This window comes from Ctenopharyngodon idella, chromosome 17 (assembly GCF_019924925.1).
Source record: "Ctenopharyngodon idella isolate HZGC_01 chromosome 17, HZGC01, whole genome shotgun sequence".
Classification (NCBI taxonomy): domain Eukaryota; kingdom Metazoa; phylum Chordata; class Actinopteri; order Cypriniformes; family Xenocyprididae; genus Ctenopharyngodon; species Ctenopharyngodon idella.
The window spans coordinates 5,534,054-5,553,391 of NC_067236.1; the positions used below are offsets into that span (position 1 = coordinate 5,534,054).

A 19,338-nucleotide genomic window follows, 5' to 3' on the forward strand; every position below is an offset into this window, starting at 1 on the left:
GATATATAAATGTTTCAGATATAAACTATTGAACTTATTCATAAGCATTGTTTAAATATAAACTGCTGAACTGTACTATTGTAAACCATTTCAAAAGCTGATTAATTTTTCAAATGTAAACTGGCAAACTGTTGAATTGTAAATGATACAGTTCAAATTTAAACTACTGAATTGTTTAAATATAACCTAAACTGATTGACTCAATTTTTTGAGTTTTGCCAACTTATTCGGGCTTACAGTGTAGTTACATGAATTCAAACTGAATGAATAAAATAAACTTAAAATCTTTAAGTTGAGTAAACTCTAATGATTGACTAAACCAACACTAAAATATAAGTGAATTTAACTCAATGTATATGAGTTTACAGTATTCATACTTATTAGTTTTAAAACTTAAATGGTTTATGGCCATCGGTTTCCTTAAATGGTTTGAGTTACCGTAACTTATCGGGTTTTACGGTGTACTAATGTAAATGGATTTAAAAAAAACTGCTTAATTCTTTAAATGTGAACTGCTAAACTGTTCAATTGTAAACTATACTGTTAAAATACAAACGACTGATTGTTTAAAGATAAACTGAACTGTTCTTTTTAAAGATAAACTTCTATACTGTATCATTGTAAATTTTCAAAAAACACTGTAGTCACATGGACTATTTTAACAATGTCTTTACTACTTTTCTGGACCTTGAATGTGGTAATTGCGTTGCTTTCTATGGGAGATAAAAAAACCTCTCAGATTTCATCAAAAATATCTTAATTTGTGTTCCGAAGATAAACGAAGGTCTTACGAGTTTGGAACGACATGAGTGTGAGTAATTAATGACAGAAATTTCATTTTTGGGTGAACTAACCCTTTAATGTAAACTGCTAAGCTGTTCTAATATAAACTCCTTAACGGTTTTACTATAAAATACATGGTTCACTGTTAAACTACTGAACACTTCTGTAAATCACTGAACTCTTCCACAACAAAACATCTGAATTGTTACAGTCTAAAATAAAACAAAACTATCATTCCATTTTGGGTTCTTTAACAAAAATGGCTTAACCCAATAACATCAATAAAAATAATAGTGAAACATTTTATGTCAGTGCATTCACAAAATAACAGTGATTTAAGATGATGCAGCATTGCTTCATCATTCAAACTGAAACGAAAAAAAAAAAAAACAGTTTAAAAAGCGGAAACTGTGTAAAAGTTCTGCCTTCATTCACAAGCTCAAAGCACAGTGTATGTTCTTTCTAAACTGCATGTGTCTACTGAAACAACACTGACAGGGATTTCTGGTGTCACATAGAGCGCGTGTACTTATCAAACGCAGCGCTGTCTTGCCCTGAGCAGCGGTCGCGGGGGGAGGGGGTGTGGGGATAGGAGGAGAAAAATAAACGATTGGCAGCGGCGTGTTTCTGCGCTGGAGGACAGGATTACAGCGCCGTTTCTTCCCACAAACAGAACATATTAAAATGAAGCTGTATTCATCGCTATCCAACACACACACACAAAAAAAAAAAAAAAAAAAAAAAAAAAAGGAGAAAAAAAACAACGGTAAAAAAAAAAAAAAAAAAAAAAATCATGCAGCATTTCAACATCTGCCAAAAATAAGATGGAGACAGAAAAGATATTCATTATTCATGATGGCAGCGAACGTACACACACACCTGACACACTGTGGAGGATAGGGGCGAGGAGGGAGGAGAAGGTAAAAGGAGATGAGGAGGGGGAAAACTTAATCTGTGTTGAATGAGAGTAAGAAAGATGAAGGGTGAGAGAGAAGATGGAGTAAAAGAGTTTGGCAGAGGAACTAGGAGAGGTCATGTGATCAGAACGGCAGTCTTATGCTCAAAGCTGTCATTCATTGTACATTCCATTAATATGCTCTTAAAATTACATTTCCCTGTTGTCACACTAAACATTTTAACCTATAGACCTCTAGGGCCCAAACTAATTCTGTGAACAGCAACATAAATATGAGGGGGGAAAAAAGACTTCATTAAACTGATACAATCACACACACACACACACACACACACACACACACACACACACACACACACACACACACACACACACACACGCACTAAAAAAGGCACCAAAACAGTGGAAGCTTCAATCACACATATAATCTTTAAAAGCTGTAATCCACTTAAAATTCCAGCAGCATCTATCTATGCCATGTGTGTGTTTGTGTACACACATTCACAAGGTCAGTAAACTCTCTTATACACACACAGAATAGTTTTATGATCTTAGAGAGCTGTCTCACAGAATCAGTTCCGATTTGTCATTTGATTCGCCAAGTGGTGTTCAGTTATTTATCATTAACTGTTTTGTACCAGTGTGTTTGCTTCCTGTAATTGCTTCTCAATTATTCAACTGCACCTTGCATCTAATGACTAAATTGTCCTTAAATGTGTGTCTCCGTACCTGGCTTTACTATTGTTTCCAATTACCTTGGATATTCAATTGTAAAAGATGAGTTGAACTGCTTTGAACCACATCAAAAGCTCAATTATAAAAATGAGAACTCGTACGGAACATGATGCTACGGGAACTCATATTATAGACATTAAAGTAATATCAAATTACTATTATAATTATATGGTGTCATTTCAAAACTGCAAACACTGAAGCCCACATGGAAATTCAAATCACAAAGCAGTGGCCTCTCCGACGTGCAACGTTTTGAAGTGGAAGAGATCGTCATATCTGACAAAGATCTATAAAAGAAGTCGTCAAAACAATACGATCTTTCAGATTGGAAATGTACAAATTTTGCAAAAAAAAAAAAAGATAACTTTGATTGTAGCTTTAATAAACATTCATATGTTCCGCTTCCTTAGATTTTTGCAAACAGCAACACTTTCATATGAATTTCATCATTTCAAATTACAAACTTACCAAGTTTTCTTACAGAAACGAGCTAAGTTGATTTGCCTAAGCTTGAGGCTGAGGGGGAGTTTTTTGGGCCTTGTACAAAAAACACAAAATATGCAAGCATGACTAAATCACATTTCCGGGGCCTGTTTCCCATGCTAAGCTACACGGCTTTAAAAATTTAAACACAACAGCCCTCGCTAGAACATAAGAAAATTTGGGAGGATACGATCGAGAGCAAATCTCCCGCACGCGCTTGTGTGCTATACATGTGTAATGTGGTGTAATCTAACGTTAGAGGCGGTGAAAACACTGGCGGAGAGGCATAGCCCAAAACTCAGAACTGTGTAAATGAGCTTTATCTAGTAAGGCCTGCACACGCGCGCAGCCGCACGCACACACAAAAAAATGGTATTTAGAAGCAAAAAAGGCGACTGGCACAGGGTTAGCTCTCTGATAGAGGGAGGCAGGCGTTTACAAAACATACTGAATGACTCAAATCGCTGTAACACTAAACATCATCAACATGCGAACATTTCTGGCAAATCGTATGCACAGAACTTAACAGCAACCTTCAAATTACCGCCACACTAAACAAACCCTATAAAAAAAAACGTGACTTACTGAGGTGAATCTAGACATGAGGAAAAAAACAAACATATAAAAGATTTTTTTTTTAGTGTTAAAGCAGCGTTGTTAGTTAAAGCAGGGATGAGAGGGTGTGTAGAGCAGGAAAAACTAAATCTATACAGCGCTAATCTGCTTTAGACAACACTCCTCTACAAACAAATTACAGGAGGCGAAGTTCAGCGATCTGCTCTGATAAAGCTGTCATTTATCAATGAATCCGCAATGCACACGGAAACTCATTAAGAGCAGAGCAGCAGTAATACTGCGCGAAGAAGAAGGAGGGAGAGGGATGAGGAAAGGAAGAGAGGGAAACATCAGGTGTGCTCTGCTCCGCTCCGCCGTCAGATCGTTGTCCGCGGAGGTACGGTCTCGTTGGCAGATGAGAGCCCTGATAAGCGAAAGCAATTAAAAAGAATATAATTACAAAGTCACCCCTATCTGAACGAGGCCTTGATCAAAACACGCCCACGTCAATACGTCGGCCCGGTGTGTGAAACGGGATCGATGGAGTCAGGAAGGAAGGCTTTTACTGTGGCATGTTTCACACCATCAAACAGCATCACGCATGAGAGATGAGACGAGACGCACACTTAAGATAATGAAAGACATAAAAACATAACCGACAACAAAACGACAAGCTTTCTACATGACAAACAGCAGATTTACTTCACATTTAATGCAGTGATTCGCAACCATGGGTGCATGTACACTTGGTAGTACTTGAAAGGATTTTGAACCTATACAACAGGGAAAAAAAAAAAAAAAACAATCAATTAAAATAATTAATAGTGATTTATGCCTTATATTTTCCCAGTTTCTTTAAAAGGAAAGAAAAAATGAATGTGTAATGTGGCCAAGTTTATTAATTCGTGTCTATATATTTTGCTACTCGCAGTCTTTTTTTCTTCACATTTTGGCTTAAATATGACTTAAAATGGATAGTTCACCAATCATTTATTCATCCTCATGTTGTCCCATACCTATAACTGTAGAACACAAAAGAAGATATTTCGAAGAATGCGTCGTTTTGTCCATATAGTGCAAGTCAATTAAAGGAACAGTTCACTCAAGAATGAAAATTATCTCGTAATTTACTCACCCTCAAGCCATCCTAGGTGTATATGACTTTCTTCTTTCAGCCGAACACAATCGTAGTTGTATAAAATAATATTCTGGCTATTCCAAGTTTTGTACTGAATGGCACTGAATAGATTTTGAAGCTCCAAAAAGTACACCCATTCATCATAAAATTAATCCAGTGGGTTAAAAAATGCCTTCTGAAGTGAAGCGACAGGTTTTTGTAAGAAAAATATACATATATAAAATCTTTATAAACTATAATCACTGGCTTCTGGCAAAGGCCGTACACGTGATCTCAAGGGAGTCGAGTTCCGGCGGAAGGGTAACCTCTGACACGATTACATAATTTAACTCCAATTGTGTTTGGCTGAAAGGAGAAAGTCATATACACCTGGGATGGCCTGAGGGTGAGTAAATTATGAGATAATTTAAATTTTTGAATGAACTATTACTTTAAAGGGTTAGTTAACCCAAAAATTTAAATTCTGTCATGAATTACTCACCCTCATGTCATTCCAAACCCGTAAGACTTTTGTAACACACAAAAATGAACCTCATTGGTTCTTGTACACGTCAAACAAACATGCTTGAGCTTCCGTTTACCATAACTGATGTGCGAGTTGATGAATGTTTATATGTGAATAAAAGCCTAAATTCAATCTGTTCATCATATAAAGCTATCGAGTCTCTTCAGAAAATTTGGACTAAACCGCTCAATTCATATGGATTAGTTTTACGATCTCTTTATGAACTTTCTGAAGCATCAAAGTGGTAATCGCGTAGCTGTCTATGGAGGGACAGAAAGCTCTCAGTTTTCATTAAAAATATCTTCATTTGTGTTCCGAAGATGAACACAAGTCTTACGGGAACGACGAGTAATTAATGACAGAATTTTCATTTTTGAGTGAACTAAACCTTTAACAACATTCTTCAAAATATCTTCTGTGTTCCGCAGAAGAAAGAAAGTGAAGTGAGTAAATGGTGACACGATTTAAAATTTTGGGTGAACTATCCCTTTAAGATGAATGATAATGCTAAATGATCTCCATAAAATGAATCTGAATATGAATTCACCTTTTTGATGGGCCTGGTACATAATCTAAATCAAACAGGTTGCAAAACACTGCATTAATGAGTCTCACAATCCCACGAGTCCAATACTGGACAAACAGACTGAAAACATGCACCAGAGACATGGGGAAGGTTGGTCACACATACATACACACAGAACGTTTGGTTATTAATTCTGCTGCATTTTGCCACTCAGTGGTCCAAAATCAGGCACCGCATAATATTAAACAAAACACATTTTGATTGGCTGTTACTGTGCAGCATTTTTGGTTTCAGTGTGGACATACAAATTACTTGATGCTGGAAACATCACAGCTGGTTAAGGCATGATGTTCACAACTTGTGACTCAAAACTACCTCCTTAGTCCACTCAGGTACGCAAAAAATGGTTTATGCAGAATGAGTCACTGAACTGATATCAGAACCATATTAACATACACTATCACTACCAGAAGTTTGGGGTCTGTAAGATTTTTTTTAACATTTTTAAAAGGAGTCTCTTATGCTCACCAAGGCTGCATTTATTTGATCAAAAATGTAACATTGTGAAATTTTACTATTTAAAAGAACTGGTTTTAATTTTTAATATATTTTAAAATGTAATTTATTCCTGTAATGGCAAAGCTGAATTTTCAGCATCATTACTCCAGTCTTCAGTGTCACATGATCCTTCTGAAATCATTCTAATATGCTGACTTGGTGCTCAAGAAACATTTCTTATTATTATCAATGTTTAAAATGGTTGTGCTGCTTAATATTTTTGTGTAAATCATAATAAAGTTTTTCTGGATTCATTCAAGAATATAAAAAACAGCATTTATTTGAAAAAGAAATCTTTCATAACAATGAAAAGTCTTCACTGTCACTTTTGATCAACTTCATGCATCCTTGCTGAATAAAAGTATTAACTCTTATTGACACCAAACTCTTGAATGGTAGTGTATGACATTTACACAGTGTGAACTTTGCCAGTATGCCATGGTCAGCCAATCACAACAGAGGTCTTTTATGTGTAAAAGTCTTAAAGGTACAGTAACAGTTTAAGTCTACAGGATCAGAGAAAAGGTGGGAAATTGTCATTTAAAACTGAATTATGATGTTAAACTAACCTTGACTAACATAACTACAAATAAACAACTAAAGAAATAAAATACAAAAATAATATGACACAGTCAAAGAGGTCCACATTCCATCTTCATTTCAATAAGGGGTATAATATGTGTGTGTGGCGTGGCAGGGATATTAAAAGTTGAAAGGCAGAGGTTGAGGGGTAGTGGGAGCCAGTAATAATTAGGGGCCGTTATTGATCAAAGCTGGGTGGTATACAGAGGACTGTGGGTAAAAGGTTCTCCCAGTTGAAACGGGTTTAAGGCCACACACCTTCAGGAGAGGAGAGACCAGGAGAAGATTAATCTAAAGTTACTCTCTCCATCTCCACCATGTCATTCAAACTGCTCTCGGCCTTAAAACCTCTCTCACTCACACACACACAGACCTCATCAGCACTCTCTCTCACACACACCCTCCCAATCCTTGTGTACATAAATGAACACACACAAACTCACTCCCATACACATACAATCAACAAACGCACGCACACACACACCTGTCTCGTTCACATCAAACATGCAGAGTAAGGCGATTTGGTCAATCTGCAGCCGGCCAACTTCCCCACTCAAACAGGTATTCTTTCTAGAGATTACACTAAAGATTTGTTTTCATTTCTTCGCAGCCTTTTTTCTCATTCTCTCCCTCTCGTGCTCCCTCTCTCTTTCTCTGAAGCCAGAAGTGTAATCCCTGGCAGATAAAACTAAGGACTTACAACAGGAAGATTACCGAGAGCTTTGTAGCCTGTGTGTAGCAAGTCAACGTGGGTATTGGAGAGCTCTTCAAGTGCTTAACTCATGAACTGAGCTCACACACATACACACACACGCAGGAGAGGAGGATAATGATAGTGGTATTACAGTAACGGGCTCAAAACATTCACACACACCTGCCCCGACGGCTCGAGGACCCTCTAAGCAGTGAAATGCTAACTGCCGTGCTGTGAACTGCTACAGATCCGATGATGGGGATGCAGAAGCCGTTTAAGAGGTAAATGAGGTCCATCCAAAACCTTTTGGATGGGAAACAAGTTCTACGTTTGCCTAGAATCTGATCAGGACAGGCACATTGAGCCAAAACACACACCTGGACAAAGTTTCCCTGAGGTAAAGCCAGTACATTGATGCTTGTGACATTCTTAGAGCACAAACGTCTTTCACAGACACTTTGAGGAGGATGCTTTCTCTCTCCTTCTCTGCCCAAATAGCCCTCACTTTATTTATATTTTTCATCAAATGGAGTGATTTTACAGATAAAAGCTCTAAGACTTTCTCTCTCTCTCTCTCTCTCTCTGTCCCAAGGCCTTAAGGTCTTAAAGAGTCTCAGATTCTCAGGTTCTGTCCTGCATCACTCAGCGGCAGAGGGCCGGCTGAGGGAGATTATTCTGGTAGAGTTTCACAGATTATGAGGGCACTATTGGGGTCTTACTGCCCTCTCTGTCAGTAGGGGTTTCGTGGCCTCTCCACAGCTCTCTGAGGGGACGGGCGGTCCATGTGCAGGAGCGGAACCGGGCCTCAAGCTGGGCTTAACCATGCTCCCTCGGACTTGGCCCAGGGTTCAGAGGGGGGTAACTGGACCAGGGTGAAATGGGGAGCATGAAAAAACTTGGCGTGTGTTTTTGTAAGTCGAAGCTGCCTTTTTTTTTTTTTTAAATGTGTCATTAACAGTCAAGATAGAGGAAATATATATACATTTATGTACGTGTGACCCGTGCTGGCAAAATGAGTCGGAATGCGCACAGGCTAATTTTGAGATACAGGCAATAAATGACATGAAAAATGTCAATTTTGATCGATTGACATTTTTTGCCTGCTTCTGGCGCTTCCTCTCAGCACAACTTTTGTTTTAAAGCACAGCATTCCAACTCTGTTGAATATTCATAGCGAATTGTTTGATAGTATGAGTCTGAACCAATGAAATGTGATTTTCAAACTCATGCTGACTGACAGATCTGATGTGCACGCACAAAGACGCCTCAGACAGTGCGCAATCCCGATATACACATATACACAGAATTAAAGTATTTTTAAAAAATTTGTATTGGCGAGTATTCACGCAAACATTATCTGTTATGTCTTAAGTGAACGTTTGTTTAACTGTTGGGGAAATACATCTGATCCGTGCGGTACAGTAGGTCTTAATATAGGTAGGCTGTACGTTTCATTAAAGTTAATCAAACAATTGTGGAATCATGGAAAAAAACGTTGAATATATTTTTTTTCCCATAGATAAGGGTTTTGAATTCGTTTGTGCCAAATTAGGTGTTATTAACAGGGATTTTAAGGTATGGTTGCTAGGTGATTTTGTTTTAGAACCTTCAGAAAACTTTAACTCAATTTTTCTCAAAATTGACTTTCAAAACTGACACTATCACTATCGAAAAAAAAGTGTAGTCATTTTTTGTCGGATTCCAACAAATATTATACATACATCATTTTGAAGTTTTTTTTTAATAGAGAATTTGAGAATAACAATAACTCATTTCTGAAAATTTGCTCATTGCGACTCATTTTGCCAGCACGGGTCATATATATATATATATATATATATATATATATAGTAGTCAACATTTGAAGTGGATCAAAACCTTTCATCAAAGTTGTTCTTAGGACAATTTTGATTAACTTTTTTGGTCCACTTCAAATGTTGACTACTGTATACATATAAAAAATTATAAAATATTTTAACAAACATTTATATATACAGTACACATACACAAACAAACATACATACATATACATATACATATATATATGTGTGTGTGTATATATATATATATATATATATATATATATATATATGTGTGTGTGTGTGTGTGTGTTTATCATATGCAAAATAACTAAAAATAATAAAATGCAGTATTTATAATTAAAAAGAACAACTTAATTTTAAAAGCACTTTTTAATTTCTTATTGTTAAACTTCTCATCCTGGTTTGAAACATTGAAACACTGATACTACAGAGAAAAAGAACCAGAAGCATTGAAATGACCATGTGGAGTCAAAACCCACCAGTGTTCACACAAACTAATTAAAAAATGCCACTGCCATCTGCGAACTCAATTAAATAATGTTAATTCACTTTAATTTCAATTTATCTATGTTGCAGTCTGAATCAGACGGAGGGAGTGGAAAACAAAGAAGTGTAATGAAAGTGTAACCTGGCCCTGTCCCTCCCACTGTGGGCTCTCAGGTCATGAACACCATCATTTAATTTGGTCTTGTGATTAGTTCTACTAGTTCAGAACCTTTTCATAAACTTATAAAAACTGAGAAAATGGAAGGTTACTGCGCTAAATTATTTAGTCACGAATTCTTTGAGGGAAAAGGCAGATAAAATAAAACCCAAGTGAAAGTGAACATGACTGCACAAAGTTGCTAACATCTTTCTCAAAACTTTGAGTTTTTCGTCTTGGTTGTGAGAGAACTAGCCCTAAAGACGGCACCGCCTCACTCCGGAGGGCTTTATGTAAATCTAAAGAGCTTTGCAGTGACTGCGTTTGCCGTTTCTTTATATTAAAATACAGACCATAATTTATGAAGCGTGAACTGATGAAAATCCGCAGATCAGTGCGTCCCTGTGTGGAAGACTGCTGTTAAACGACAGAGAGGAGAAAAGGGAGAGCAGGGAGGTGTAAAATCGCTTCGCTGGAAAAGACAAACGACGACAGAGGAACGAGGGAGATAAAAAAAAGGAGGAGAAAAAGATGTACTAGTGAATCAGAACATCCCTTTCTACTTTCGCAGCCCAAGACATCCTATTCCACTCTTCCTTGATACGTCCAGATTAATTCTTCAACCCATTTCAAAAACAGCATCCTCAAATGCTAATATGTCAAAGTTCTTGAGAGCTAAGTACGTTTATCTAGATCTTTCCATCCCTGAAAATAAAATGTGAAAATTACTAAACTTACTGTCGCTTTTACATGCAAAGAGGCAGCTACCAGACAAAAGAAGCCTGCGAGTCAGCTAGATGAATCTGGATAGAAATAAATACAAACTTTCAGTAGTTTGGTGCTAACTTAAAAAGTTTTAAACATTAAAAAATAGATTGTTTTTGAGAAAAATCAGCTAGCTAAAGAACTACTGAATGCACCTTTAATGCGAGGCAAAATCATGTCAAGTTGTCAGCAAAAAAACAAAACAAAAACAAAACATTGTCTAAATAAATTAAAAATAAAATGCTAAACTAATTTATTTGAAAACATTTTAATTTAAATAATCATCATTTTAATCTAAATACTTTTAAAGGTACAATATGTAAGATTTTTAGATTAAAATATCCAAAAACCACTAGAACAGTGTTATATATTTTCTTGACTTGTGTACTTACATTATCTCAAATGTTTCCAAGAATGTTTAAATCCAGAGAAATTCTAACCAGGACAATTTTAACCGTCAAATGCCTATCAATGACATCATACCTGCGTTATCCTTGATTTCCCGTTTTATTTTGTAGGAACCATGGAAACGCCAAAGACGCTTTAATATATTATGTGTTTTATTAGACAGGTAAGCAACTGTTTGGATACATTCATCAACAGAAAACTTATTGTTATATAGCTAAAAACATTTATTCTTATTGTTTATATCATTTTATTGATTTACCATGAGTACCATGTTTTACCATGCCTAATATTGATCTAGCTTACTGCAATGTGCAACAAGTGTCTCACAGTATCTGCCGAGTGAACGCACAGAGTAGCATTATAACAACTTTCAACACACAAAATGTATCTAATATGATAAAAAAAGCGCTTCGTTACCCCACATCCGCATGACCGGAAGAAGCAGAAGCGGGGACTGTGGCATAATAAAAGCTCTGCTGCTCTCTGTTGCGCTCGTCTCTCATTAGCAATTGCTCGAGCGGCCTCATTCATCTCCAGTGGCTTTCAGCCACACCCTGCTTCATACTACAGTAATGTTAATACATGTAAATCTTTAATACATTAGCTCATCCATGAATATGATTTCTGCCCGAGTCCCTTTGGAATCTTTTCCACCGGATGTATATGTGAAGACAACACCTCCCATGATTCCGCGAAATCAAGGCAACATCAAGCTATGCCTTTGTTTTGAATAAGCAACCTCTAGGAGCGAAAAATTACATATAGTGCCTTTAGATCAATTCAAATGTACAGTATGAAAAAAAAATATATATATATTCATTTTGAGATTTGCAAAGCTCAAATATCAGGTCATGTTAGCAGAATGATGCTGAACTGAAGGGAGCATCCTTTCGAAAATATTCAAATCTATAGAAGATTGTGTTTACAAGACCATGATGACATTACCGTGTGCGCCCCCCAGATTCCCTTGTTGAACGTGTCTTCGGGGCTGCTCTAATCCACAAACTACTTTCAATAGCTTCAACATTTCCATTTATTTTGTGTTTTCAGAGATTATGGCGGTGTCCTATTCATTTGTTTTTCAACCTGCACCTTCTGCCTCACCTCAGGTCTACGCGTGTGCGAGGGGGTTCCTCCAGCAAACACAAAAACACACATAGAAAAGTCATAAACAAGGCCTTTGGGCTTCCCCATATCTTTATTCTGGATGTGTGTGTCCCTAGCTAATCCCATTTGACTTTTTTCATGCTAAGGTCATCTCATACACCACACTCAGAGGAAACAACCTCCGCATGCAGTGAAAGAATGGAATCATAATCCGTACAAAGTGCATGTGGGATAGAGATCGAGGGAGCACATGATCAGAATAAATGTGGTTCTGCTGGAAATGTGACATCTCTGATCAAAACCGAACACTGAGAATCATTCTGACGGACCAATCACTCTGGTTTTAGTCGGACAGATCTGTCCAGCGGTGTACTCACTAGGCAATTCGGAGCACAGATCCATGTATCCATGAGCTGAAGCCTGGACCACTTCCTGTTTCTGAGGAGATGTTCTTATTTTCCTGATGTCTATGTGTGTGTGTTTCCTCACAGGCCACTGAATTTGGGTAATTAAATGTTTAAGTTGGGCAGGACTTCTCAGGCGCGGACACACACACAAGTGCTGTGCTGTGATAAACCCCTCGCTATAATTAAATATGGACTACATTATAACGCACACACTCGCAGGCGTAAATAAAAACACTCGGCCTGTGGGGATTTAATCTGGCCATGTATAAGCCCCTCTGCAGCAGCCCGACGCCTTGCTCTCATTCACACTCGGTGGGCTTCCTTTCGCCCCCTGCACCCTACGCCCCACACCCTCAGCCAGAGAAGGACTGCAGAGCCAGTTAATTAGACTCACTAAAGCATTGAGTGAAGAGAATCATAATGCATATATAACGATCCTACAGAGCAGCTAATACATGCCTGTATTCAAATGCTCGGAGTGAAGCGTGCAGGAAGAGGACAGAAAGCAGACGAGAGGGATGGAGTGAGTGGTCCTGGATGTCAAAAAGTAAAATGAAAGGGGAAAACAAGAGATGTGGGACTGTTGGAAAAAATGAGTGACTTAATTATTTCAGTCTACATACTTTTTTAATAACTATATAATATTTAATAATATTATACAGTTATTTCAGAGTGACCGAAATAAAGACCCTGTAAAGATGACAATGAAAACTAGATTTGCCTTTTCCTGAAGGAAATGTCATGCCCAAATTACAATTTACTTTCTATAAAAAAAAAACAAAAAAACAAGTCACACACAATCACAAGTCAGTATGCAAATATAAGTGACATCATCGCTGGCAGTTTTCTAAAACTGAAATTTAAGTAATAAACTGAGATTATTAAATACACTATGTCGGGCAGGAAATTCAAACCTTCACCTATCATCCATCGACCTCAAATATGGATTATCATTTGAAACATGCAAGTAGTAGCAAATAAAAATAAAATGTGCGCTATTATTAGGCGCATATCCAAGTGTTTGTGCGGAATGTGGAAGCTTAAGTATTAGCGCGCTTACTGCATGATATGGAGGTGCCGGCATGATCACTTGCATTTTTTCTAATAACAGCGGAATCAACTTTATATACTCTGTCATTTTTTGTCATACAGATAAGAGTAATACATCATTCGAAACTAAAGGGTTTACTTTTACTTGTGTAAACTCACAATAACAAGAAAACATTGTGCCTTTGTAAAATAAAGAAAACAAACAGGATGCACTTTCTGCCGTCTCCCTGAACTGGAGCGCATCACAAAAATGAAACAAAACTTAGCATATAGGCTACTTGCCTCACAGACATGAGAAATATATCTACAGAAAGTTTAAAATGTCTACTTTTAAACAAACCAATTCAAATCGAAAAAAAAAAATTCTCTCTCCTGACTATACTATACGAGTCAGCATCGTCAACTTCATCTTTGCAGCTGACACTGACTCAAAAAACAGTAGTTTATTAATAAATAATTAAAATGTCTCCTTGCTATTTTTTCCCCCGACACGGTCATAATCATTAGTCTACTTTTGCCGGTGCTTTGCGGCAAGCTTTATGTGTGCGTTTGGGCACAGAATAGGCTATATTACGCCTATATATATATATTAAGTGCTCATTATGGTTTAGTTTTTTCCTCAGTATATATTTAAGTAATTCAATTAATATAAATGTGCGTTTAGTCGACTCTTGGCTTAAATGAAAGACTAATAGTTCCCCAACATAAAGCCTTTTCCGAAAGGTAGAGTGGTCTGTGAGCTACCCTTTTGGCCAAAATCTAAGACGGCATTTCATCACAATGCAATTTGACAAGCTCAGTAAAAACTGATATACATTTCATTCAATACCAAAATTCTAAAGAAAAAATAGTTGTCTAATAAAAATCAACTATTCGATTGACTTTTTTTTCATGCTTATTAGAGCATCACATTGATAGCGCAACAACATGCCAATGACCAGCTCTACTGGAAATAAAGTCATAATGTGTTGAGAACGACTTACTTTAGGCGAGGATGAGGCCAACTCTCTCCCTATCACAGCTGTGACAGCTGAGGGTGCCATGGCAGGTGGAGTGGATGTTCCTTCAGGAGCTGCAGTCTTTGGTGCGAGGCCTCCAGGGGCCACAGCAGGGTTGAGTCCAACACTAGGAGGCTGAGGGGCCCGGCGTTTGGTGTTCATATCAGAGGTGTTGCTGTCTGCGCTGGAGGATCTGGGCTCATAGAACGGGTTTGATCTGTGAGTAGGAGAACAATCTGTTGTATCAGCCAATAAAGCTTAAGCAAATTGGTGAATCACAGTAGAAATGGGATATCTGTGGTTTTGTTCATTCAACATGTAATTACCAATTAAATTTGTTAGTTTAAAATATTTAGATTTTCTGCACCTTTCCACTTGTCTGTCTGTTACATGTGTGTGTGGTTGTCTTCAGGTAAAGGAGGCATCAGCAAACATTATTAGCCAATAAAACGCTCTGCTGACTACGAGAAGGACCAGGTGCTCCAGAGGTCACATCTTATGAACTTTGACCTGTGGCCTCGTCAGAGAACTCACTGACAGGCGGACACAGACGTCCGCTGGCATCAATACACACTGCTGTGTAAAGGTCCATCACTCATCACAGACACACACACACACACACATACATGAACACACACACAATGAGGAGAAAAGACTGAGCAGGTATTCAGCTGAAAGACAAGGTTAAAGACAAAGTATCCCAAGCTTCCAAGCTTATGGACAAAGACAGAGAGCAAGAGAGAGAGTGAGAAAGGAGGTAGGAAAGAGCTGACAGAAATGAAAACAAGTTAAGAAAAGAAAGAAGTGGAAAGTGCAGTCAAAACAACTGGAGGTGAAAGAGAGGACGAGAGACAGAAAAAGAAAAATAGAAAGCAAATTAGAAAGAAGGTATTAGAGATATTTGAAAATATCAGTCAGATCAGTTAAAAAAAAAAAAAAAAACTATGTCTCATGTACAGTATAACCTTCTAAAGCCAATCCTGTGACCAAACAAAATTGGAAAAAATAATGATCATTTTAAAACTGTTATATAAATTCTAGCTTCTTTTTGTTAAGAAAAATAAATAAATTTGAGGATATACACACAATATATTTAATATATTTTGTCTTTCAATATATTTACCATAAATATATAGTTCAAAAGTTTCAGTCAGATTTTTTTTGAAAGACAATTCTTTTATTCAGCAAGGATGCATTAAATTAATTAAAAGTAACAGTAAAGACAATTATAATGTTAGAAATGGGGCTGTCAAGCAATTCAAATTTTTAATCTAATTGATTACATGATGTGGCGATTAATTAATCTAATTAACCGCAATTTAATCGTACATCAATTTTGGCTGAGAAATTAGATCTTCTGAAGTCATTATTGTGTAAAGCATCAAATAGACCTTACAAAAAGTAGCTCCAGAAAGAAATATTTTATTCGATTTAACATAGAATTTTTTACACATTAACTTTTGGACCATGAGGTTCATTTTTGGATGAACTATACCTTAATTTTTTTTGTTAATATGGAAATACGAAATGATTTTTTAAAAATAAAATTAAGACTCTAAATAAGAAACTAAAACTTCCAGTAAGTGGCGGTAAATGTCTTAATCATGAAATCGTTCATTCATTCATTCGACTCATTCAAATGACTGATTCATTCAGGAGTGAAGTAGCCTAAATGGTTCTCTTCACTTCAGGCTTGTGGACTTGAAGCAGTGCTACACAGACCAATCGGTATATGACATCAAAGTACCGCGAGAGCGATTAGCGAACAGACGGCTGTTTGCTTCTGAATCTCTCTTGCTGTACTTTGATGTCATACACCGATCGTTCTGCACAGCGCCGCTTCAAGTCCAAGTATTTTATGAATGGTCCGGTTTGGTCAGGAATCATTGGTTTCACTCGGTTCGTTCAAAACGCGGATTCAGACATGAAACACTTCTGTGAATTGCGTGGAGATGAACAGTTCTGCTTTGTCTTTATATTTTCATTAGCAAAATTGAACAAAATAGACAATATTGTGTCTAAAATAACAGTATTAACTTCTTATTTACTGAACTGTTGTATAAAATTATATAAAATTGCAATTGCACTCGTTATATAGGCTATAGGACAAAAAAAAGCACATGTAATATTGCACTCATTACTTGTGTGGTACATGATCTAAATATGAGACAAAAACTTGATCCCATATCTTGAATTTTAGGGACTTTATGACTGCATTCTTTAGGCTTCATCGCACAATGAGTTGTTGCCCTGCATCATATTCGTCATCAAACAACTGTATGTAATGTCAGATGACCTACATAGGTCTGGGGCGGGGCCAGTGCATTAAATGTGTTAATTTTTTAACACGTTATTTTTTACCGTAATTAATGAATCTAATTAACACGTTAAATCGACAGCCCTAGTTATAATAGATTTCTATTTCAAATAAATGTCATTCTAAAAAGTTTTCCATTTCTGCTCTCATTTTCTCTACATAACGTCAGGTTTGGAAACGCGTGCCCCTGCTGGAGCACTGTGAGTGAGTGAGGGACGAGCGAAATGCAGAGATGAACAGACAAGGCCAAAGAATGTGGGGAACAACAGACGCCTTGTTCCTGCTGAAAGAACTCGCTCACCACTTTCTTCTCTTCCGACAAGTGCTTTTCTCCTTCGCTCATACACACACACGCACATGCACACACACACACTCATGTACTACTAATGAACAATAGAAGAGCAAACAGAGGTCAAATTTTGTGTGTTCCTGAACCGAAATGTTTTGTCAATTAAAAAATAAATCACTTAAAATAGTCCCATAGTGTATCCCAGAATTCCTAGACTTACTCATCTAGCTCATCCTCCTCTGTCCTGGTTGTGTTGGCGTACAGGTATTTGCTCATGTCCACTGGCCGGACGTTCTTCCTCTTGCTGCTTCTGGGTGGAGAAATTTTAGGCTGGGGTTCGGGCTCGGGTTCAGCTTCTTCAAACGGGTTCCCATATTGAGAAGGATCCGGGTCTGTGTCAGTCTCATCAAATGGGTTTGAGGGATAAGAGATGTCCTGATCATACACAGGCTCCTGATCTTTGATAGTGGGCCGCACATGGGACTCAGGAGATGGTTCTAGAAATACACAAGCAATGCAAAACATCCCCACCTGTATTATCTAAATTAAACCCATTATTACAGCACTATAAAAGTCACTTCTTCAATTTCAAGTCAAGTCAAGTCACCTTTATTTATATAGCACTTCATATAATACAGATTGTTTCAAAGCAGCTTTACAGTGATAACAGAAAAATGATTCATTGATGCAAACAGAGTTCATTTCAGCTGTACAGCAGCTCTAAAAAGAAAATAGTGTCATTGTTCAGCTGAAGTCAGTTCAGTGTTGATTCAGTTCCATTGTAAGTATCCTTATTATCAAATGCATTTATATAATTAAATATTATCTTAATGATTTTTCAAAATCCAGCTGCAGTAAACATTCCCTTTTCACTTAATACATCAACACACATCTCAGATTGTTAATGAGTACAACCTGCCCTGTTGATAAAGGGGCAAAGGGGTCATACAAAGGGTCAAGGGTCACTCCTTACCATCCTCATCCGGGTCACCAAAAGGGTTAAGGTCAGCCGGGTCATTAGGTTCATCGAAGGGGTTGGAGCTCATGTTGCTCTGGTCTTGGTCCTCCTGATCCAGGAAGTTCAACTTACTGATCAGCTCTAAACCGTCAACGTCCATCCACAATGATAACAGAAGAGAAAGGGAAAGAGAACATCATTCATCAGTCCAAAAAAAAAAAAATCAATCCACGAGAAGAATAGATGAATTATCAGGTGAAACCTTTAAAAAAAAAGCAAAACTGTGGCAAAAAATAACAAATAAATAAATTGTTGACATCTGCACTTTGAAGTGAACCGCACCAAGATCCTTCAGATCCAAAGAGCCGATGTAGGGTTTCATTCTGAACCATTACTCCCAACATGAACCAGCTGGCCAAAAAACAGTGTGCGTGCAGCGTGTGAGAGTGAAATGCTCTCTGAGGTGATAAGAAAGGTGTGACGTCTCTGTTCACTCCACCACCATGGCACCCTGGCCCATATTAGGCCATCAGAGCTCTCAACCACATGACCAGAGGCATCTTTAAAGACATGTGTTCCAGGATCATCAACTCCATGGTCACGGAAACAAAGCTTTTCAGTGGGTAGTTGGGTTCACTACAAACTGCAGAAAGTGGAACGAGGGCACAAGATCACAAATGAAGAAAGCTAAATAAGGAGAAAAATATAGCATGTGGGGGGAAAAAAAATATTTATGAACTTAACAGATTCTCAAATACATAGTACAACCACAGGGATGGGAAAAAAGGAGAGAAGGAGAAAGAAAGAGATAGAGTGTGAATAAAAGAATGAAAGAAGGTGAAAGCTGAAAGACCTTCAGAAGAGGAGGCAGGCTTATTTGCTTGCTTTAGGCAGTCATCTGGATCTCCATCTATTGAGCTGAGAGCATTCAGCTGCCTCACAATCTCTGCAAACAGCACAACATATACTCACTCAAACCTGTATAATGCAAATCAGAGGTATGCAATACATACAGACTCGTGTGTGTGTGTGTGTGTGTGTGAGACACATTTCATGAGTCCTCATATTTAAAACAGCTTTAAAAACTGTTTTAAATAT

General features: G+C 37.4%; 1 protein-coding gene across 8 annotated transcripts in view; it reads right to left on the reverse strand.

The window, feature by feature from the left end:
• The window catches only part of ehbp1 (EH domain binding protein 1), a 150,212-nt gene that overhangs the window by 77,933 nt on the left and 52,941 nt on the right, over positions 1 to 19,338 (reverse strand). For 4 of the 8 annotated variants that reach the window (XM_051867816.1, XM_051867822.1, XM_051867817.1 and 1 more), the window contains 4 exons: positions 19,094 to 19,186; positions 18,256 to 18,381; positions 17,503 to 17,779; positions 14,662 to 14,893 (listed from right to left, as the gene is read on the reverse strand). In XM_051867816.1, the coding sequence (XP_051723776.1) occupies positions 14,662 to 14,893; positions 17,503 to 17,779; positions 18,256 to 18,381; positions 19,094 to 19,186 (728 nt within the window). Of the gene's footprint in view, positions 1 to 14,661; positions 14,894 to 17,502; positions 17,780 to 18,255; positions 18,382 to 18,582; positions 18,876 to 19,093; positions 19,187 to 19,338 lie in introns of those variants that run through there. The other 4 variants (XM_051867818.1, XM_051867821.1, XM_051867823.1 and 1 more) reach the window with 2 other exon arrangements.